The following is a 23,717-nucleotide window of genomic DNA, read 5'->3' as shown; positions in this document are numbered from 1 at the left end:
GCTCTAGTTAAATGAGCTGGTTGTGCTTAGATTCCATGAAGATGTTTTCATGGTTGAGTATTTTTCATGAACTGTTTCACTTGCTTGCATGTGGCTTATTTGTACATAGCTCATTCAGAAAGAATGCTAGCACTAGACTATAAATGGAATGTATCAGGCTGCTAGAAGTCAGAGAGTTCATAGTTCTTTAATTTGTTATAGTTGGTCAGCTGCTTTTGTCATCAAGTTTCTTGTGAATATTTTTCCTTACTTGTAAAGCACTCTTATGCAGCCCTATGCATTGAGGGACAGTTGATGTCTTGGCTTTAAGCCCAAGTCTGCATTTGAATTCCAATGTTGGTGCTTTTTGTATCTTTTCATAGAGAAATTCCTTTTTTAAAGAAGTACATTTGAGCCATTATAGAGCATCTTGCAGAAAAGTAGAATAAAGTCGGGCCAGAAACACAACAAATATAGCTTTGGAAGAAAATGTGTGTGTGGGGGGGGGGGGGGGAGTGGGGGTTGGTGGGGGGAAATGGGGGGGGAAAATGTCATTTATATTTTCTTCATTTATTGCTATTTTCAGTGGTCATTTTTGTCACATTTAACCATGCTTTCCCCCCCCCCCCCCCCCCCCCCCCCCCCCCCCAATTGTTGACCTGAGCTGGAGGACAGATGAAGAGTTGAATCATAGTTGGCCATATGTGGGATGGTTGCATCTAGTCTATCTGTGCTCCCTCCTCGACCATCCTTTTTATCTGGACAAAGTTCCAGATCAGAAGATCCTGTGCAGTGCCACTCTAGTGACAGGCCCTATCCCTGTAATAAATTGACAACTGGTTAAACTAGCCCAAGGCTTGCCTCTGCTCACAGTATTAAGTTGATGGTGGTTTTGTGATTTGATTTTTTTTTTGCATTTCCAAAAGGGATCTCAATTTAATTTTACTTTTCTGCCAGCTGCAGATAATCCCTGGGGGTAGGAAACTTCTGGAAGAGTTGGAGGCATTGGTTTTTAGTTTGTGATCCTTGCCTTAAATTGCTCAGTAGAATGAATGTGTACTTCTATATCATTAATACTAGTTAGTATCTTTTAATCTTTCTTGACAGCCTGTATTTCAGTCAGTGCCACCAGATAAAACTCAGATAACGTAATGTTGTTATATCCTTGTGTGCTTCAGTCAAAAACAATTTGGGTATATATGGTGCACCCACTAATTACAGTACTTTGAATCTGGCAATATCTGAACTGAGTTTGGATTATTGCATTTGTTCTGAAAAATGAAGCTTTATGCAAAAGACAATGTCTATTAAACTCATCTATGGAGGTTTGATGGATTGGATTCAAAATTGGCTTGGCCATAGAAGACGGGGTAGTGGTGGAAGGGTCTTATTCTGATTGGAGGTCTGTGACCAGTGGTGTTCAGCAAGGATCAGTGGTGGGACCTTTGTTTGTTTCTTGTATATTGTGTGTGTGTATATCAACAAATGAATGATTTGGACAAAAGTGTAGGTGGCCTGATTGTTGTCTGCAAACTTACCAGAAATATTATCAGAGTTGTAGATAGTGAGGAAGGTTGTCAAAGGATTAAGCAGGATATAGACCAGTTGGAAATGTGGGCAGAGAAATGGCAATGGAGTTTAATCTGAACAAGTGTGAGGTGTTGCACTTTAGGAGGTCAATTGCAAGAGGAAAGCAGGACCTTTGGGGAGCATTGACGCACAAAGGGATATTGGGTGCAAGCCCATAGCTCCCTGACAGTGGCAGAATGAGGGTAATAAAGTGTATGACAAGGATATGGACCATGTGCAGACAGATGGGATTCGTTTGGATTGGCATCATGGTTGCCACAGACATTGTGGGCTGAAGGGCCTGTTCCTGTGCTGTACTGTTCTATGTAAACTAGTGTGATTATTGAAGATTGGCTATATTGGTTGAATATATTGCACCCCAGCTCCTTTGTTTTGCTTTAATACCTGTGATCTTTTGTATCCATTTGGGGGGTGGTGGGGGCATTACTTCACTTTAAAATACATGGTATTTAAGGTGGAGGATTGGTCATGATCGTGTTAAATGGTCAAGTGGCTCGAGGGCTGAACTGTTTGCTCCTGCTCTACTTGTATTTCATGCCTTAAGCACTAAAGCATGGCTCTCATTGAAGTCAGGTGTATTACCATGAGTCAAGGCATCTGTTGGGTTGTTTCTCTTGGCTTTCATATCCAGTTCATTCCTTGATCAGTGCAAATATGGAAGTTCATATTTTTCTGTGTAATGCAGATTGTTTCCTTCATGCCCAATGGACTTTTCAGAACAGATTAGTTGTCTACTTTGGATGTGATTGGTGTAGTAAGACATCTGGTAGAAGATGATTTCATACTCAAATTGGTCAGTTTTAAGTGTGGAAATAGCAGTTATTGTTGCCTGAAAGGGTAGTAGAAATAGCAATTCTCATTGCATTTATAAAGTACTTAAGTGTGTAGTTGAAAAAACTGTGACTACAGGACTATACGCCTCGTGCTGGAAGATGGGATTAGACTGGTTAGTTTCTCAACTGACAAGCATGAAGAGCCTTGCTCTTTGTTATAAGTTTTCCCCAATTCTATGAACAAGACTGAGGGAGGGTCAATTAAGTTTTCTATCTATGGCTGTTGTCCTTGGTAAAAGATTGTTTGTGTTTATAATGATGTCAGGATTGACCTTTAGTGATATTTCATGTAGTCAAACAACGTAGTGACACATGGACCTCACAAAAACTAAAACTGGAGTGGGATGTAAAGAGTGGTGTTTTGAAATTGTGTGTATGATTGCTTATACCACCTCTGCTTGAAACATGAAAGCCCCCAGATAATTTAAATAGTAAAAGTTGACCAGTTTGAGGGCCATTTGATTGGTTACAATTAATGTAATAAGTCCGGGTGCAGGGTCTCGCTCCAAAACATTGACGCACCTTTTGCTCCATAGATGCTGATTGACCCATTGAGTTCTTCCAGCGTTCTGTTTTATTATTCCAGATGTCAGCATCGTCTCTTTTGTCTTCATACGATAAATGTTTAGTACTTGTTCAGTACCCTTAAAGTTTTCTGTTATGCAATTACGGTAGTAAAATTGGGAATACTTTTCAAAAAGACTTGAACTTTATCCCTAAAGTTTAACACTTTTTAAAATCTTACATTCTCTAACTATAGCAGCCTTACCCCACCTCCCCCACACATATCCCCGGCCCTACAAGCAATTGACAATTGTAATACAGCAATATACAGCTCTCCAATGAATAATGTATTGCTTGCATGAATACAAGATTTGCATTAGTGACAAATCTTGTAATGGGTAGTCTGCCAGTTCACTGCTATATAGATTAAAAAAGAATGCATATTACTTCAAAAATTCATTAACACAAACCTAACTAGTAATTGTGAGTTGCAAACCCTATTGAAATAACCACAGAACATTACCTGATGACTGCAGTTAATGGGAGTTTGATTAGTGTTCTACTTCAAATGATAAACTTGTAAAATTAAACAGAAGGAAAGAACATTTTAATCCTGCAGCATAATTTTAAAGCTGTTACAAATGTGCTTTCAGTATTCAAATTTGTGTAACTGAGTTATTTATGTATTAATATATTGAATACAAGGCATTGCATTAATGTAGGTCTTAAACATGTCACCTTCATTCACTATTGTGTGCAACATTTTTCTCTGTTTTAATGTTTGTTATGAGATGTGTAGTTGCTATGCCAAGAACAGGCTACTCCAGAACATGTAATCAGTAGAGGGATAATTGGATAATTCTGCTTTCACTTTGCAACTGAAGTTTCTTCAGTGAAACACTCCATGTGCAAGTCTGTAGTTTAAAGCTTTTCTGTATCTGTGAAACTTCAGAAGTTATTTAATTTGCAGGTCAGCAAATGATACTAGTTTAATTTTTTTTTAGAGTAGATGCCTGTTACACAGGCCAAACGTGATATGAGGAAACACTTGTTCATACTAATGTGTGGAAATCTAAAACTTGATTTTTTTTTATTTCCCCTTTCTATTTCCCTGTCCAAACAACTTGAGGATAGGCCCGTAGAGAATGTAAACAGGCCCTTACGGCCCAACTTGTTCATGCCAACCATGTTGATCTATGCTAATTCCATAATACCTCTCCTTCTCCAACTACTTTTGTACCGCTATAAGGCTTAGTGGCCCATAGGCTTATCCCTATTGCCTTTTTTTAATAATGGGACAACATTAACTATCTTCCAGTCTCCTGGTCTCTTGCCCATGGCTAACGAAGATGCAAAAATCTGAGCCCCAGCAATATCCTCCCTTGCTTCCTTTAGCATCCTGGGATAGATCCTGTCCAGCCCTGGGGGTTTATCCATCCTAAAGTGCTCCAATACTTCAAGCATATCCTCCTGTCTGATAGTGTACCCCTGCCTTAACTCTCCAGTCTCAATGTCTTTTTTCCTGCTGCATACCAATTGGAAGTATTCATTTAGTATCTTGCTCATATTCCTTGGCTTTACACATAGATTACCTCTCTGCTCTCTGAGGGGACACATTCCTTCCTTAACTACCCTCTTGTTTCTAATATACTTGTAAAAGATTTTTGGATTCTCCTTAATTCTACTTGCCAAAGTCATTTCATGGCCCCTTTTGACCTCCCAATTTCTTTCATTTCTCCTAGGTTGCCTGTAAACCTCAAGTCATAGAGTAATACAGCATGAAAACGGGCCCTTTGGCCCAATTTATCCATGGTGCCCACCAAGCTAGTCCCACTTGGCCCATATCCCTCTTAAACCCCTTCTATCCATGCACTTGTCCAAATATTGTTTTTGTACCTTCCTCAACCACTTCCCCTGGCAGCTCATTCCATATACACACCACCCTCTGCATGAAGTTGCCCCTTGGGTCCCTTTTAAATATTTCGCCTCTCTCCTTAAACCCATGCCCTCTAGTTTTTACTTCCCCTTCCCTGGGAAAACTGTGTGCATTCACCCTATCTATACCCCTCATGATTTTGTACACCTCTATAAGGTCACCCCTCAATCTCCTACCTTCCAAAGAATAAAGTCCTTGTCTGCCAACCTCTCCCTATAACTCAGGCCATGGAGTCCTGGCAGCATCCTCAAATTTTCTCTGCATTCTTTTCAATTTAATGATGTCTTTTCTATAACGGATGACTAAAACTGTGCAGTGTGGTCTTGCCAATGTCTTGTACAACTGCACATAATGTCCCAACTCAATGGCCTGACTGAAGGCCAGCATGTTAAGCACCTTGTTGACCACCCTGTCTACCTGTGACGCTGCTCTCAGCGAACTAGGTACTCCTTAGTCCTTCTGTTCCACAACACTCACCAGGGCTTGACCATCCACTGTACTACCATTATTTGACTTCCCAAAATGCAACACTTAGCACTTCACTGAATTGAAAGCCATTTGCAAATGTTTGCCTGCCTGTAATTTTTTTGTATCGACCTTCACTATCTATGATACCACATGTTTTAGTATAGTTTGCAAACTTACTAACCATGCCTTGTACATGCGGCATACCACTAGTCACTGGCCTCCAGTCTGAGAAATAACCTTTGACCATCCCTCTCTGCTTCCTACTATCAAGTCAATTATGAATCCAATTAACTATCTCTCCCTGGATTCCATGCGATCTAACCGTCCAGACTAGCCTACCATGTGGGACCTTGTCAAAGGCCTTGCTAATATCCATAAAGATGACATCCACTGCCCTATCCTCATCTATCCTCTTGATTACTACTTTGAAGGGACTCATTTGATAACGATTTTTTATACTTGGCATATCTTTGCTTTCTTTTCCCTGATTAACCCTTCAAGATTCATTAACCAAGGTTCCCTAACTTGCCACCTTTGCCTCTTGCCCTTAAGTTTTCTTAAACATGAGATTTTCGCATTTGTGTGGTGACATGATACAGGTGTTGGGAAGTGGAGGGGATGAGTAATACTGGTTTTCAGATGGTATTGATTGTCTCCCTCCAGCATTGTGAGATGCCATGCTTGTGTATCAAAGGGTGGCATTGTTCTGTGGGGCAAGTTGTAGAGGATCTTTTGCAGAAGTTGAGTGCAAGGCCAATTCCTTTAGGTTTCAGTGGAAAAAATCAGCAATGACTTGGATCATGGCCTCCACGATTCTGTATGTGAAAATGTCATCTGCAGCTTAACCACTCTGATCAGAGTATTATAGTCATAAGAACCTATTTCTGTGGTGTAGGATTCTTCAGCTTCAAATATATGTAATCCACACTGTTTAAGCAGCAGCTCTTTGCTCAATGTGGTTTGGATGTTTGAGTCAGACTAGAAGTCCTCCATGGCTTCGTCTGTACCTTCCAGGATTCGGCCATATGCACTGATGACCATAGCTTGCTGGTTCCAAGTTGGGTTGCGCTTGAGGTGGTTCTGACCTCTGCTGTCTCTGTGGAGTTTGCACATTCTCCCTTGGGTGCTCAGGTTTCCTTGCACGTCACAAAGATGTGGGTTGGTAGGCTAATTGGTTACTATAAATTGACTCTTTAGGCGTGTGCTAGAATCTAGGGGAGTTGATTTGAATGTGGGGAGAATAAAAAGTGGGATTAACTCGGGTGCTTGATGGTCTGCATGGATGTGGTGGGCCAAAGGGCCTGTTTCATGCTGTAGATGGTAGTTAAAGGGCACGTGAGTGAGGAAAATAAGCAAATGGGGCTGATATGTTCTGAGAACCAGTATAGACTGAAGAGGGTGAATGGCCTCCTGTATGGTAAGGTAACATACAAAAAAAAATTCATTGTCCCATATAGAGAGTTACTGAAACATCAAACTAGCTCATTCTTGATGGGAAAACTCTGAAGACAGTATTCCTCTTTCAGTTTGCTGTTTTAGAAGAGGTACTCAGTACCTTGTACTTTGAGTTGGCTATTCTCTATTTACTGTACTTTCAATGCAGCTATATCAAAGCATCTGAGTTTCTGTCAGTGGTGGAGCTACGTACAGATCTGTTTTTGTTGGGGCTGCCCATAATGGTCCAGACACTCCCATCTTCATATTGAGGAGTGGAAGTTGCCTATGTTTGATAACGATTGCACATCAGGTGTCACACAGGCTTGACAGAACATGGTCTTGGTCCAGTGGCAAGAAGTTTCCAAATGAATTCAACCATGGACATTTACACACAAATGCATGTTGGTAAATGCACTTGTGGCTGAGCTCTGATGCAGAAGCCTTTGCTCATTGCTGCCACCTCATTTCCAACCTTGACCTTCCCTGTCTCTGAATTTTTTTTTGTCCTTCTGTGTTCCCCTTAGGCCCTGGCCAATTCCTATTTTCTCTCTCATTCCCCCATGCAGCCTTTTGATCCTAATCTTGCTCTGTTGTTTCCTCCTCTTTGTCTTGCTACTATGTCTTGCACTGGCAACCCCCTTCTAAGTCTTACCTGTGCCTCCCTGCTTCTAGCCCAGAGAACACCTTCAGCTTCCCTGTATCCACTTCTCCCATGCGCCATTACTGAGCAATCCCTCAGCAACTTACAGTAACATCCTTGGGCCTACTATGCACCTTGATCTTGTATCTGCCCCTGCCGTCAGTGCTGGGCTTGCACCTTCTGGCTGCACTCCTGCCTTGCCCCTCCCACTCCATATTGAATTTGTACCCGTGATATGATCAATCTAAATTCTCTTATTCTAAATTATAAGAATTAAAACTTTGTATACTGAGCAGCTAGTTTCATGATTTTGTGCTGTAAAGATTCACTCTTGTTTGTTCAAATCCTAATTTTGCTGGTGAATTTAATTCTAAGTAACAGCAAGTTTTCAGATGACTTTTCATTTTGTTTCTTGAAACAATCTGCCTTTCTTTCCATAAACTGTTTTCTGGAAACCTTTGAAACTTGGGCTCATTGGAATCTCAATTTTAGATAATGTGCTAAAATGAAGATGATAAATTACTTTGTGATATGAGCCTCTGTTTTAAAAATAATGCACAAGTACATTAAAAATGTGTTCTTTTCATGGGTTTAATTCCCAATGACTTTGTTCTGGAATAGCCTGTACTTTAAACCTAATGCTCAAAATCCGCACTAAACTACATTGCTAAAATCGTACGAAATATCTTCTGGCATTATGTACAATGTACTTGTTAGACCTTGCAATTATAATGTATGTTTCCAAATTTTTAGAGGATATTATTCTGGTATTTTGTATAGTAGTGTAAATCGGAAATCTTCAGATACTGCAAAGACATTTTTGGCAATTTTAACATTTGCCTTTTTGGTTCTACCATGATCTATTGTTGCTCTGTAACACTGGGTAATATTTTTAAGAGCTACAGATGAAATTTAGATGAATAAAAGTTGCTTTAGTATCTTAAGATGTAAAGGATTGGGAAGTGGAAATCAAAATTTAGTATTTAAGAATTGACACCATTTTTGATCTTGTACAACCCTCTTCTATGTGGCTACAGGTACGCATCAGTGAGATATTAGTAAATGTTAAGCATGATTTCACATTGCAAACAAATTTTCATCCAGCTCCAGTTATTATATTTCCAGTGTTGCAGGTATTGTTTGGACATCCCTGCGTAAATTTCCTATTTGCCTCTGTGTACATGTTATCTATAGCAGTGTCTGTACCTGGTCTGTTGCGCAGCACCAGCGGCTCTAGAACTGGAGGCCCTGGACACTGTTGGGCTTCAGTGGAAGGAGAACTGCTCCCTTTTACTCCCAGGTGAAGGAGTCCAGCGGTTCCTAGCCTGGACTACTGGAAGGTCCCTTACATCCTCTTTGTCCCATTAGTAGAGATGACATGCAATAAAATCTGCTCCAGTGAGTGTTCAGTCCTGTTGAAGAAATTAGTAATGTAGTAATGTTAATGAGGAAAATTTGTAATGAATGCTTTTTTTATTTTTAGAATTTCTAACTTGTGTAGTTAGATACACAATTGCATTTTAATCCTTGCAGCTAGTAAATTTAATTCTCTATCAAAGTCTGCAGGAATTATGAATTTAAAAGCAGGTAAAGGAGTTTAGCTAGTGTTCTTGGAGTAAATTTTTGTATACTATATCAAGCAGGTATTTTTCCTTTTTGAACTAAAGAGTAGCTGTTTGGAAACAAGTTGTGTGAAACTTTTATAAACAAAGTAATGCACAAACTACTAGAGCAGGCCAGTTGGTATCAGAAATGAGCTAACATTTTGGGTTAAATCCTTCATGTTAATTGTATCTAAAAATCCTTGCAAAGTACCAATGCATCACAGCCTCTGTCAACTTTGATCTTGATTTCTGTTGGTCTTTGATTTCTCCTTATTCACTGCTTGCACTCTCCTAACACCTTCCCATGGAGGGACACTTTAGCACACCCCTTCATTCTGCTGACTGCTTTCACCATGCAATAGTAGTATATTCTGTGATTTTTGAATCTTTTAATAGCATGAAATACTTCATAGATTTAAGGGGAAAAAATTAGATCATCGTAAAGGATTTCTTTCAGCTGTTCTGAAGAAAGTTTGGCACAGACTTTGCAGAAGTTGTAATCTGGTTATTTGCTGTATATTTTATGAAATCCTGGAATCTCTATGCATGCATTATTTAAAACAAATTCCAAAGTTGCAGCCAGTGACTTGTCTTCTGGCAATGTTTGCCACCTTGTCTTATGGGATCAAAGGATCACTAGAATCTACATGAATTTTGAACTATTTATGAACTAATCCCACTGTAAAATACCTTGGGGAAAATCTTGTACTTTGCATGAGGTTTAAATAAATTCTAATGGTGCAGTAAGCCCCATTATTAATCAAAATTAGAAAGTAATTAATGTATGTGTAGAACCTGGTTCAATAAGTAGTGGGGTCAGATGCTTAAAATAAGGTGCCTATCTGGTGAAGCTGCAGCACAAATGTGCAATATATGGTGCTAAGTGATCCCACAACCAACTGATCAGATCACAGCTTTGCAGCTGTAGCCCATCTAGCCATGAATAGTGGTAGACAAACAACTAATGAGAGGAGATGTCTCCAGGAACATTCCCATTTATGGTAATGTAGCGGTTAGCATAACGCTTTACAGTGCCAGTGACCTGGGTTCAAATCCGACCACTGTCTGTAAGGAGTTTGTAGATTGTCCCCGTGTCTGCCTGGGTTTCCTCCGGGTGCTCCGGTTTCCTCCCACATTCCAAAGACGTACAGGTTAGGAAGTTGTGGGCATGCTATGTCGGCACCGGAAACGTGGCGACACTTGCAGGCTGCCCCCAGATCACTACGCAAAAAGATGCCTTTCACTGTGTTTCGATGTACATGTGACTAATAAAGAAATCTTATCCCATTTGTGATGGTGGGGCCCAGGATGCAACTGTTAAACCAAAGTGAAGCTTCTCTATCCTATTCAACTGAAAGTGCTGAATGGATCACTTCAGCTATTTCGATTCACAGTGTGTGAAAGTACTAGATGCAAAAGTTATGGGACCAGAAGGGTGGCATGGTGGCACACAGTGCTGTTGCCTGGCAGTTCCAGTGCCTTGGGATCAGTCCTGACTGTGGGTGCCATCATGCCTGTGGGTTAATTGGCTACTGTAAATTATCCCTTGGTATGGAGCTAAGTAGCAAAAGAATTAAAGGGGAGTACTACAGGACTGGAGGGAAATAAGGAGAGGGGAATGGGACTGATGGGATTCTGCTACTGGGTGCTGGCATTGGGCCAAGTGGCAGCCTCCATTGTTTTTCATACTTGGAACATTGTGTTTCAATTGTTGTTTAGCATTCAGTAAAACTTCAATATTTGCTATAGCAAAAACTGCAAATCCTGGAAACAAAATGCTTGAAGCAGGTTGAGCAGCATCAATGGGGAGAGAACTGAAGTCAGTGCTTCAGGTCATCAGAACTGAAAGCGAGGAGATAAGCAAATGTCTTAGGTTGCAGAGAGGAGAGAACAGAATATTTAGTGGGATGTAGACCCAAGTTGTCAAGGTGACAGTAGCTTTAATGAGCAGCATTTGAAGATAAAGAAAAATAAATTAAAACTGAAAGAAACAGCAACGTCCATGGAGATGGGCAGGGGTAAAAAGGGGGTTATCTGAAATTGTAAAATTCTGTAAGTCCCAGGGCTTGTAATGTACCCAGGTGAAAGATGAGGTGCTGGTCCTTCAGCATGGGTTGGGCATTGTTCTTGTTTAATTATTATTTGCTTCCTGGTGTACTATCTGAAACCTCTTCCATGGTCTAAATGTTGAGGGAAAATATTGCTAGTTTCCTGCATATCTGTTGATACTACTATGTGTAACTGAGAGAGACTTTGAGGATATCCAGTTTAGTACAGAAATCCTAAGGTGCTATCAGTATTTTTCAAGAACTGGCTCAAACTGAACTCATTGTAGAGTCTAGTGGATTCATGCAAGTGTGCAATTAATCCCCAGAAGTAAAGGAAATTTGTTACAGGGCATGCAGCTAGTTTAATATATATTTATTTAATTCGGCTTGAATATTTTGATTGACCTTTAGGCTTTTAAATTTTAAATTTGTTGTTCTGGTTCTTGCATTTTAAATGCTGATAAGAGCCATATCTAGTGTTGACTAGATTAAACCCAGGTGGCGTGGCTCAGCTGATGTGTTTTCTCAGCCTATTACAGTTGTGGGCTCGTATCCCATGAGCTTGTTTACCTGATGCCTCACCATTAAGGATCAGATCTCTTTGGGAGTTCAAGTTTGTATTGAGACAGTCACTGAAAGTAAATCGCAAGCTGCCACTTGGATCAGAGACAAGTATTGATGGCTCACTATTGGCAGGAAATTCTGGGCCAAAGTGATTGGCTGCTCAGCCTACTAAATGAAATAACAATTGTTGGATACCTGGGATCTCCTTGAAATGGTATCTAAGCAGGAGTTGTTGATAAAAGAAAATTTACAATGTAGAACTAGGTATTTGAGGGAAATTTTCTTAAGTCTGTGGCTAGCACTTCTGCATTATTAATTGCATGTTCTGAGCTAGTGAGAATACTGTCCCATGTATTTTCAAAAAATCTAATTTCTTATAGTTGAATATTTTAACAAGGATGAGGAGATCAGCGTTAATCAAAATAGTTAACTTCAGTTTAAATTGGTAATGGCACTAATTTAAGCAGTACAGACTAATCATTTGAGGTATATTTTTCTGCTTTCTGAGAAACATTTTCAAGTTTACATTTAAGGGGGAAATGAAGTCAAAGATCTTAAATCAAAATTTGGAGACTATAATAAAAATTGGCATCTGATGCATGGACAGGTACAATGAATATTTCCCTATCTGTACAGGGAAAGCTGCTCTACATAGTTCATTTACTAGGCAGGTTTTTGCAGCAAACACACCATATGAGTGCAAGTTGTTCTTAATGAGTCAAATATTGGAAGTCATTTCATATTGATCAGGTTCTCGTCTTAGAGACGTCTTCATTTCTGTCTGGGTTTCACTTAGACTCATTCCTAAAAGAACTAGGAAAGTGTGTGGGGAGACAAGTTTCTGTATAACTATCATACTTGTTACTGTTACCCTTAACTTGTAAAAACAACTTTGAAAGGCCTTGGTTAGTGAAAGAGTTTCCTAGGCTCCTGTCACTTGCAGTGTCCTCTGTTTCCCTTTGATTGATATGACTTGCTTAAAGCACAGGACTGAGTGTCAAACAAAGTTTCAGTACCAGCTATTATTGAGAATATGCATAACTTGAGTTTTCTGAGCCAGCATGGATTTTGGTCTGTCTTTCCAAGTGGTAAATTGGTTTATTATTGTCACATGTATTGAGGTACAGTGAAAAACTTGTCTTGCATACCATTCATACAGATCAATTCATTACACAGTGCACTGAGATAGTACAAGGGATAAACAATAACAGAATACAGAATGAAGTGTCTCCGTTACAGAGAATGCAGGTAGACAATAAGATGCAAGGTCCTAATGAGATGGATTGTGAGGTCAAGAGTCCATCTTATTGTACTAGGGAACCATTCAATAGTCTTATAACAGCAGGATAGAATCTGACCTTGAGCCTGGTGGTACATTCTTTCAGGCTTTTGTATTTTCTGCCCGATGGGAAGAGGGCAGAAGAGAAAATGTCTGGAGTGGGTGGGGTTTTTGATTATGCTGGCTGCTTTACTGGGGCAGTGAGAAGTGTAGGCAGAGTCCATGGAGGGGATGCTGGTTTCCGTGATGTGCTGAGCTGTGTTCACAACTCTGCAGTTTCTTACAGTCATGGACAGAGCAGTTGCCATACCAAACAGTGATGCATCCAGATAGGAAAGTGGTGCCTGACTCTGCTGTGATAGTGAAGGGGAAAAATGATTAACGATTTGATAGGTTTTTGGGAAGGAAAAGAGCCCCAAATTGAGAGAATTTAGTTTGAAAATTGAGGGCAGATTTCTCAAGTCTGTTGTTTTTAAATCAATGAGGAAAAGCATTTTTCATTTTCAAGCTTGGGGTATTATGGTTCATGAAGTTGTATTTTGAAACTGAAGTTTTACAAGGGATCCCCCTCTAAAATGTGTAGATAGCAAAAAAAAAATACCTGCTATATAGTATACAATTTTAATTGAGCACTTGGTGTTAATCTTACTATCTAGTTGTATAGATTTATCCTTTTAGTAATTGTTTCTGCATAATTGTTACAACAGGGCTTGATGCTAACTGGAAACTAATCCAAATGATAATGGTATCCTCAAACTGTTGATAAGCTAAAGTTTAGTGCCTTGTACGCATCTCTTGTTTATAAGCTTAAAAATAAGCTGCTATTTTGTCATCTTTGCATGATCTAAGTTGAGCATTGAGCCCTGTTAACAAAAATAAAATATCCATTTTCTAGCTTAATTGCATTTTAATGCCTGCATGCTACAACCTTTTTATGTTGACATTTCTGCTTATTTAGCAATAATTTTGACCACTTAAAAGTACTGATTTTCAATGCTTTCAAATTAGATAGCATACTCCATACTTTCAAAGGCTAATTTAAAATGTTTCTGATGATTTTAGCCTCCTTCCTTACCTCTGGAACAACTGCCACTGTGGCTCTGTTACGTGATAGCATTGAGCTTGTGGTGGCAAGTGTGGGTGATAGCCGGGCAATTCTTTGTCGTAAAGGAAAACATAAGCGACTGACTGAGGACCACACTCCAGAAAGAAAGGATGAGAGGGAAAGGTAATCCTTGATGAAAATAATGTAGAGTAGAATTTGTTGTAAATCCATGTGGTTCAGTATACATTGATAAATTTGGATGTAGTTCACATGATAATGTCTCACTTTAAGTTTTATTTGTACTTGTTTTGATAGGATTAAGAAATGTGGTGGATTTGTTTCATGGAACAGTCTGGGACAACCACATGTAAATGGGAGATTGGCTATGACACGCAGTATAGGAGATCTAGCTTTAAAATCTGTTGGAGTCATTGCTGAGCCAGAAACCAGGCGAATTAAGGTGAGCTTGCACACCTTTTTAGACCACTGCTTAACATACCATCTTTTGGAATCCATATTATTTCTAACTGCTCCTCTAATTATAGTTGAAAACAAGATGACCATGTATTTGGCTATTTGAAGTAATTATAGGGGCCTTCCCTGGCCATTTTGAATATACTGTACAGTTCTGTAATTGTGCCAATGTCTGCAAAAGCAGGGGATGGGGTTCTGGCTGGTGGTGTTTTGCTTGGGGTTGTCAGTGATTGGGGTGCAGTTGCAGCACATATTGAGCTTGAAGGGGCTTATAGAGTCAGGATTGCAAACTGCCATTTGAATGCGTACTGTCCTAAAGAAAAGTGAATTTATTACCTGAGGGGATCTGCTTGAGTTGGGTTTCCTGTGCAGGCCTGGGACCTATTAAGGAGGTTGCCTTAATTCATGCAAAAGTAGGCTTCAGAAGTACCTTGGAAGTTGATTATACATGCAGGAGGGATGGGCCAAAAATGCCACTGAAAACCCCAGATAGGCATTGCATATAATTGGAAACCAGTGTGCGTGCAGGGTCTTGAGTAGGTATTGGGCAAATGGAAAACCACAAAATAAAATTGTGGATTTCCTGCAATTTTAATTTTCTCTAGTGGTCCCTAATTTTCATCAACATAAGAATTGAGTTGCATTGTGCAATACATAATCCTTTTCCTAGGAAATGGTATTTTTTTAAATTTTAATTAGCTATATTTTTATATTAAATCTGTAGTTAATCACTTTTTAAAACAAATTATTTTCCAAGTAAGCTGTAGGTTAGTAACTAACGTTTGGCCAGTCTTGCATACAGATAAAACATGTATTACCTATTGGATGTGTATGGTGAAATGTTTTTGATTTTTAGGTGTTTTGCTGGTTCAATGATCAAGACATGCCATGGTATTAAGCCACACGACCCAAAAGGTCCTAGTATCAACTCCCAAGCTGTGGTTAGTTTAATAGTTTCAGCCAGATTGCTACATTTGTTGATATTCCAAGTGAGAGGCGATCAGCCTCTCTGGGTGACGGGTAAGTTTATTTATAGATGTTGGTACTAATGGGATCAGATTTTCCACAATGGAAAAAATCCTATTTTCACTATCATGCTCACAAATGGAAAGTAAGGGGGAAAGATTAGAAGTATTAATATACATCTTGGAGTAAAGAAATGTATGCTGAGATGTTTTATTGTGGAAGAAGGAAACTGCATTAAAATTAAACCAACCATTTATGTCTGTCTTCACAGAAGACAAAAAAAACCCACCAGGAAATAGAGAACAACGGTCAATGGGGTGGTGAAAGAAATTAAGTTCCTTAAAGGCTTGGAGAGAAAGTAATTGGACTGAAAGCCAATTAAATCCCAGGACCTGATGACTTGCATGACAACCTTGACTTTGTTTAAAGAAATGACCTAGAGATGTCTGGTTGTTACCTTCCAAAATTCTATGAATTCTAAAAATAATTCTTGCAGAATGGAAGCTTGCAAATATAACGCTACTATTTAATAAAGAAAATGTGGAAATTACAAACAAGTTAGCCTGACATCAGTTGCAGAGAAATGCTAGAATCTATTATGGAAATAATAGAGCATTGAGGAAAATTATAGGTATGAGCAGAGTCAGTGCAGATTTATGAAAAGGAAAGTGTTTGAGAAATCTGTTAAAATGAGGTTGTAACTAGCAGAGTGGATGGGGTTGGAGAGTAAACCAGTGGATGTGGTGCGCTTGGATGAGGGGACCAAGTGTCATATCTGGATAGCGGCATGAGTTGTGTAGAGGATGCATAGGTGACATGAATGGGTGAAAACGTGATGATGGGATATATGGGGGAAAAATGTGAGGTCATCAAGTTGGTAGAGAAAGTAGAAGCACAATGTCTTCTAATCAGTGAGAGATTAGCAGTATTGAGGGTCCTGGTGTCTTGCCAAGAAAATTAATATGCAAGTACAGCAAGCAATTAGGCAAAATAATATGTTGGCCTTTATTGTGAGAGGATAAGAGTCCAAGAGTAAAGATATCTTGCTATCATATAGGATCCTGCAGCATTGTGTACAGGTAATGTATTCCTACCTAAGAAAGGATATGCTTACAAATGTTTACTATTTTGATTTTGGGGTGGTTGTCCTACAGGGAAAGATTGAGCAGACTTTGGAGTGAGAGGATACCTCATTGAAACAGACAAAATTCTTATGGAGCTTGAGCAGGTGGATGAGGGATGATATTTCCCTGGACTGGGGTGTCTGGAACCAGGGTCAGTCTCAAAACAAGGGTTGCCCAATTAGAACAGATGAGGAGAAAAGTGTAGTAAACATTTAGAATTCCCTAACCAAGAGGGTAATGGAAGCTCTGTAGATGAGTATATTCTAGACATTGGTAGATTTTTGGATATTAGGCGAATATAGAGATATGGGGTAAGCACATAAGAGTAGCCATTGAAGAATAGCCATGATCTTGTATTGAATGGTGGAGCAGGTATAAGGAAACAAATGGTGTATTCCTGTTTTTATACATGTAGTTCTTCCAGTATTTCTGGTAGAACTATCTAGGAAGAATCAGCAATCCTTTTAGAAAAGGAAAATGTGGGGTGTTAGTTTTTTTTGGTATTATAGAAAGCAATTACTTCTGTTGGATTTGGGTCCAGATTGTTTGTTTTATTTTTTTTCTGTGTAGTTTTAGCTTTCTTTATACTTGTTTGTATAATCACCTGTTTATCTGTAAACTTTTGGTAACTTGTAGTACATTTGGTTCCATAAGTCTGTAGTTTCTTTGTCTGTAAAGCTGAATTGTGACACGGTTCAGACCAGTTTGCAATATTAAAGGAAAACGTGCTCAAGTTATTTTGCTACTCTTTGCCTTGCTTACTGGTACAGCCTGACCCTTGTCTGACCTGTACTATGAACATCTAATAAAATGGCTGTAACAATAAGACTTGCACCTCATTCTTGACTTTCAAAGAACCTTCCAGACATCTCCAGATCTAACACTTCATTCAGCTAATCTTCATTCTGTTTGCAGCTACAACATGGAGATGATGCTTTCTTAGTTTTAACAACAGATGGGATCAACTTTATCATGAACAGCCAAGAAATTTGTGACCATATCAGTCAATGCCATGATCCAATCGAAGCTGCCCAGGTTATTGTTGAACAGGTAAATGGAATTTGATATAAACACCATTCAACCATTTGCCAGTTTACTGTTTGTGCTAGAATGCCCTTTTATCCACCTGCCTTAAAATCAAGATTGTCTAATTTGTTTGCTCTTATGCTTCACCTGTTATTGCAAAAACGTGTTTACTTTGAGACAGCAATAACCAGTCTCTATGCCCCTTTTGTCAGCTTATAGTTTAGAAATGAAAGAAAACAAGTTGAATTTTAAGTGACTGTTACTCCAGCAGAACTAAGAATCTTGGCTTAGAAATTAATTTTGCCAGGGAACAATGTATTTGCCTTCAATAAAGATGTCATTTAACTTTTTTCAAAACTGTTTGAAATTTTGTACAGTAAACCCCCCAAAATAAATGTGGGCATTAACTGGTGTCAGATGGTAGAGATTGAGAGCACATTATTGGGTGGGAACAGATGAGGCATTGGCAACAATGGGCTGAAGATTATATTTTGTCATTAAGGATTAAGTAATTTGATTTTGATTAGGTAATTCAAATAGTCCTCTTGATACTATCTTTGTATTCTGTTGCCTGAATGTCAGTCTCCAACTGCTAGTGAATTGGGTTATTTTGACTGCAGGTTTTCACAGCTGGCTGATATGTTGCTCCTACTTTCAAAAATACTGAGAATTGAGTTCTGAGGCCTGTTTACTTTTAGTGAATATTTTTAAAACCTCCTGCCACATAACACACTTTTATTTAAAATAACATTATTTACCCAGAGAAGCTTTTCACTTTGACTTTGAAATGCTACTAGTTCTCCCTTTGTTTCAGGCCTTGCAGTATGGTGCAGAAGATAACAGTACTGCCGTTGTGGTTCCATTTGGTGCTTGGGGGAAACATAAGAACTCCGGCATCAGCTTTTCATTCAGCCGAAGCTTCGTCTCCAGTGGAAGATGGGCATGAAGTTGCGATGATGGAAAGACTATCATCTAAACACTGCACATGATCCAGTTTTTAAAATATTATCCATTTTAAAGACCACTTTCGAAGATTATATACTTGATGTTTTCATTTGGGGAATGTCAGTCATGTTAAGACTTGTAATGTGAATAAAGGCAGCTAGCTAGATGTATAATTAAAGCTTTGCTGTGTCATTTGGAAAACGAGAAAATTAGTAACTGGATGGAATTGTCGACCATTGGCGCAGAGTAGGCAGCAGTACTGAAATTCACTATTTAGTCATTTTAGATGTCACACTGTATGAAAATAGTCATCTCATACAACTTCTCAGATTTTAGGGTTGTGTGTCAAAATTGTTGGTTATTTTCAACTTGGTGTAATGTTACAAAGAACATTTGTACTAATTTTGATGAATTTTCAGTTCTGACACCAAAATAGATTTGATTCCTGTCCAACATTAGATGTTGTATCTGCTGCAGGGAATGTGGGGTAAATTGTTCATTTGTGCTGGGACCCAATTACCTCTACAGTAACACTATTTATAGTAATACTAACATGTGCTTGAAAGAACACCTGTCTCATGAACAACTTAAATATGTTTTTCACAAAAAAAAGTTTGCCCATGTTAAACTTTAGCTTGCTTTATTGCTATATTTTTAGCCAGATAGATGGCTTTTCAAGTACAAAAGCATTTTTGCATTTCCCTATTTTAATTCTGTCTACTTGAAGCATGGCACCATGGAGTAAGCTTGGGGTAAGAGATTATTTTCCCCCTCATTTCTTATTATAAACTAAATGTGGTTGATGGTTGTAGCTTTAAACCTAACTCCTAACGTTAGATCTGTGGGCAATTTTCCTGTTGCTAACAGGCTTGATTCCTGGCATTTGATTGGTTTGGGGCCATCACAAAAATTTTTACCACGTGTTGGTGCCTTTCCAAGTCTGCCAGAAAGGTAGTGTGGAATATGACCAGAATAAATGTATTGTGATGCCTTCCTAGCCTTATCTACTTTTTCCAGCATTAATTTCTGGATTTGAGAAGCTTGAAATTCAACTGTGCTTGGATCTGTGAGAGTGTCAATAGAGGGGTATGTTGGCTTGATTAGAAAGAGATTGACTAAGTTTTTCAGTGCTGCTGAAGTATTAGAATCTGAGTACCCTGGGTCAGGTTTCTGTTTAACTGCATCACATACATGCGGGTTGTTGTAAGAGACATGGAATAAGATAGGCAGAATATCCTTGTCACTTCTGTTGTTGAAAAGCATACAATCTGCTGGAGGAACTCGGTGGGTCAAGCAGCATCTGTGGGGTGGGAAAGGAATTGTCAATGTTTCTGGCTGAAACCCTGTATCAGGATTGCTTTTGAATTTGAATCAGGACTCTTGAATTTGGCCAAATTCTAAAAGCGCAAATCAATTTGGGAGGTTGGGTGGTATTGTGGGGGTGGAGTTTATGGGAACAAGAACAATTCTTACCTTGGCTCTGACTAGATGGTGGTAATCTTTTAGAGCCTGAGGGAGTTGTGCATGAATTATTTCCTCCTGTATTTTCGGTTTTTTTTACTCTGCAAGTGGAATTTTGTCTAAATTCAATAATGGATTGGATACCCAAACTCAGAAGATGTGCTTTGAGAAAGGGGGGGGAGAAAAAAGTGAATTGGAAAAGTTCTGCCACAAATAAATCAGAACACTTTTTGAGAATATTTGTGTGATGTCTGAATGACAGAAATGTATTTAGAAGCTATTGATTCCTTCTTTTTGCAGAGCAGAAGGATAATGGGATTAGTAGATTAGCAAACCATCATTTATTTTTGCTGTTTCTCTCGTTCCTGCCCCCAATTTTTAAAAAAAAAACCATAACATGAAAGATTGAATTAGGGCACTTAATTACCTGTCTTTTTATAGCTGAAAAGCCTGGAGGCAGAGTTTGCTTGCATTTTGAAGGAAGCTAATATTGATTTGGATTAATATTAGGTTTAGAGCATGAGTATTTTGGGTTATTCATTGAGATTAATTCCTTTAGTTGTAATGTACAACTATTTGACTCTTGGACTGCTTTGAGTTATTAAACAGAATGATCAGAGATGGGAAGTGATTATTGGTTTCATTCATCTAGTATATTATCAATTATTTTTAAAAGTAGTTTCTGAATTTCTGAAAAATCCATGTGTTCAACAACAGTTCAGTGTTAAGCTTGCCTATGATTGCTAATGCAGCCCTCCATTTTGGTGCAAGAAAAGCTTGTTCATTACCTCAGTTACATAAGCTCTAGCACAACTCATTTTGGTAGATAACTGTGCAGATAAATTAGTGGGCTACCCAATCTCTGGTAATACTGTTTAGTATATAGTTTGATTTGCATTCATGCATGTAATTTAGAAGCTGAATCCTTGGAATGGTGGATGATGGGGATCACTTGCAATGTAGAAATATTTACAAATATAGCACTGCTGTATAAGTGGCTTTAATTTAATTCATCATGAATTATTCTGTTTTCATGTTGTTGATGCCCAGAAATTTTGTAACCCAGTTTTGTGCATGCAGTTGCTTCTGCTAATTGTATTATAATGTGCATAGTGTGTGTAAATACTTGTGTATATAGTATTAATCAGTAAATATACAGTAGATATATTTACCTTGGTAGTAAATATGTATTATGATTTGAACTGAATTTGTTTATACAGATTTTGCACTTGTATTTGAACAGTGTCTTTTTATAACCTGTAGTACCCCAGCAGTCTATAAATGGGATTTGATTACATTGTAGAGACTAGTACCAGAAGACAAATATTGTATACATCCAAAGAACTGCTAACATGACTACCGATACAAATTCAATTCTTGGGTTTTTTGCAAATTTAAGTCTATTTGAGATGAAACAAAATGAATAGGTTACACTATCTGCTTTTTGTGTAGTCACTGGATGGTTTTCAACATATGTACTGTGATGAGAACAGACTGTTACTGTGCTTTGAGTGCCCAAATCCCTGATGGATTCTTTTGTTCATCCCTCAAAGCACTAATGTTCACCATTTATATGGTGCAAGAAGGAGATTGGATAATTAAACCCAAAGCTGTGAACAAACTGTAACCATGTTCAGTATAATGTATACTTCAGTGCAGTGCTGTAAATTAATGTGCTTGTTTGAATTGGTACCCAGATGTGCTGCTCTATCACTTGAATAAGTGAGTACAGTTAGACAAATGTGAATTAACGCTAAATTCAATGAAAACAGTAATTTGAGTGGCACCTGTCAGCATTGTGGTGGTAATAAAATTTCTTGCTGGCCATCTAATGCTGCATTGATGGTAGTGGAATAGGGATACATTTTAATTGTGCGGCTCTTAGTATTGTGTAATATCCACTAATAATAAATCATAGGTTCAAAGTACAACACTTCCTTTTAACTATTGTCATCAATGGATATGGTGGTATAGTGACTGTTATTAGACTGGTAATCCAGACACCGCATGCCAGTTTGCTAACATTTCAATTCCTTTACCTTGAATATAGTGTTTATCTTAAAGAGAAACAGGTTTTCTTTCAGAGTGGACACCAGTTATGCTGATCTGGATGTGACTGGTGTCACAGAAATATAATTAACTATTTCCTGAAGTGGAGTGCTTTCTGCCCTTGAGCCATTCACTTGCCCCACTTTTGATGATAAATCAGTACTAGAAATAACTTTTTGCTGTGAATTAACAAAAGTAATTTTGATTGGTGCAGATGCCTTTTGATTAAATTTGGATATCAGTTCAGTTATTTGTTCCATGTAGAACCACAAGTGAACAACTAGATGCTTGAAATGGAATGTGAAAGCAACAGTGTACAAGTTCTTGTTTAAAAGAAATAAGAATCATAATCTTTTAATAGTCATTTAAAATAGAGCAATTCTTGACATGGTTTTCTCAAGTATGAGGTTTTTCCTCCAATTAGATTTGGTACAGACAACCATTGAAGTTTGCCTTAATATTAAGACTTTGAGTGTGTATTTCTGGTTTTAATTTTTTAAACAAGCTGTAGTTTACATAGAATTCCTTCCCCACCACTTCCACCCCCCCGGTGTCACAGTTGGATTCACAGTATGGAAGTGTTGCTTGTATGATGTTGTATACAATGCATTTTAAAACAAAATTATGTGTAGATGTTTTGGGTAATGCATGATGAAACCAGCATGTAATGCTATTGTACAGTAACTGAAACTATGTATTCTTTCAAAATACTAAATAAAACTATTTACATAACTTTGTATGTTCTACTGGGATGATTCTGCTCATTCTCCATCCCCTTCATCCAGTAAACCTTTTAATGCACAACATTAAGCTGGGTGTCAGATTGAACAGACAATCCAACCTATGCTCATTAATGGGCAAAGCAATAGAAATTTTGTGCAAAACATAGTCTTTATCTAATTAAGGAAAGTTGCATTTGAAATGGCAATTGTTAATGTTTTGCTATGGGCATCATGTTTTTCACTTTTAAATTCTTGTATAGCATTGCACAATGTGTTTAAATTGTTTTTAAAAAGTAAATTAATAGATGCACGGAAAGGGAATCCACAATCAAAAGAACAGACAAATTTAGAGCTAAGCAATTGAGGGTCTGAGATTGGAGTGATTTGTGAAATTTAAAATGTGGGGTTAAAGGGGATCTAATTGCCCAATATTCACATTATTCTGCTTGTTAATGAAGAGCAATTAAATTGCCTTTGCCTTTTCCATTTGGCAATTATTACCCCCCCCCCCCCCCAGCAGTAGAAATTTTGAATACACTCTGCAAATGCCAAGTCATAAAGATTCCAATTGACCAATTTAAACAGACTTGTGAACCAATCACTTCTTTCACATTCCCTTCCCAGTGATGCTGCCATGTTTCTTGTACTCATTTCTACCCCTCTGTTATTCCATTATTGTCACTTTAGCACTTTTTGCACTGCTCCAAATTGCACTACAATCTTTGCACCATGCTGCTGTTTTACGTTCATTGTTGTATTTATTATTGCCATGCATACAGTTTACTGAGCTTCATAACAATCAGATGGAGTTGAGATATAGATCTGCCATGGAAAACATTGATGCTGGAGGAACTCAGCAGGCCAGGCAGCATCCATGGAGAAAAGCAGGCAGTCAGTGTTTCAGGTCAGGACCCTTCTTCAGGACTGAAGATGGGAGAAGGGGAAGCCCAATATATAGGAGGGAAAAGTAGAGCAGTGATAGATGGACAAAAGAGGGGAGGGGGGTGGGGTGGGCACAGGTAA

At 38.5% G+C, this 23,717-nt stretch overlaps 1 protein-coding gene and 1 long non-coding RNA gene across 5 annotated transcripts in view; one reads left to right on the top strand and one right to left on the bottom strand.

Moving 5' to 3' along the window:
* ppm1kb (protein phosphatase, Mg2+/Mn2+ dependent 1Kb) overlaps positions 1-22,709 on the top strand; it is a 35,923-nt gene extending 13,214 nt beyond the window's left edge. For 2 of the 3 annotated variants that reach the window (XM_052031864.1, XM_052031855.1), the window contains exons 4-7: positions 13,945-14,110; positions 14,243-14,387; positions 17,407-17,541; positions 18,332-19,010. In XM_052031864.1, coding sequence (XP_051887824.1) covers positions 13,945-14,110; positions 14,243-14,387; positions 17,407-17,541; positions 18,332-18,463 — 578 coding nt within the window. In that variant the 3' untranslated portion in view covers positions 18,464-19,010. Of the gene's footprint in view, positions 1-13,944; positions 14,111-14,242; positions 14,388-17,406; positions 17,542-18,331 lie in introns of all 3 variants that reach the window. The other variant, XM_052031847.1, reaches the window with a different exon arrangement.
* LOC127579241 (uncharacterized) overlaps positions 1-23,717 on the bottom strand; it is a 42,122-nt gene that overhangs the window by 1,140 nt on the left and 17,265 nt on the right. For both annotated transcript variants that reach the window (XR_007957650.1, XR_007957649.1), the window contains 2 exons: positions 8,594-8,799; positions 2,925-3,057 (listed from right to left, as the gene is read on the bottom strand). This is a non-coding gene — a long non-coding RNA (uncharacterized LOC127579241). The remainder of the gene's footprint in view (positions 1-2,924; positions 3,058-8,593; positions 8,800-23,717) is intronic.

This window comes from Pristis pectinata, chromosome 2 (assembly GCF_009764475.1).
Source record: "Pristis pectinata isolate sPriPec2 chromosome 2, sPriPec2.1.pri, whole genome shotgun sequence".
Taxonomy (NCBI): Eukaryota; Metazoa; Chordata; class Chondrichthyes; order Rhinopristiformes; family Pristidae; genus Pristis; species Pristis pectinata.
The sequence above is the reverse complement of the archived record's forward strand: the minus strand, read 5'-3'. Positions and strand labels throughout refer to the sequence as shown.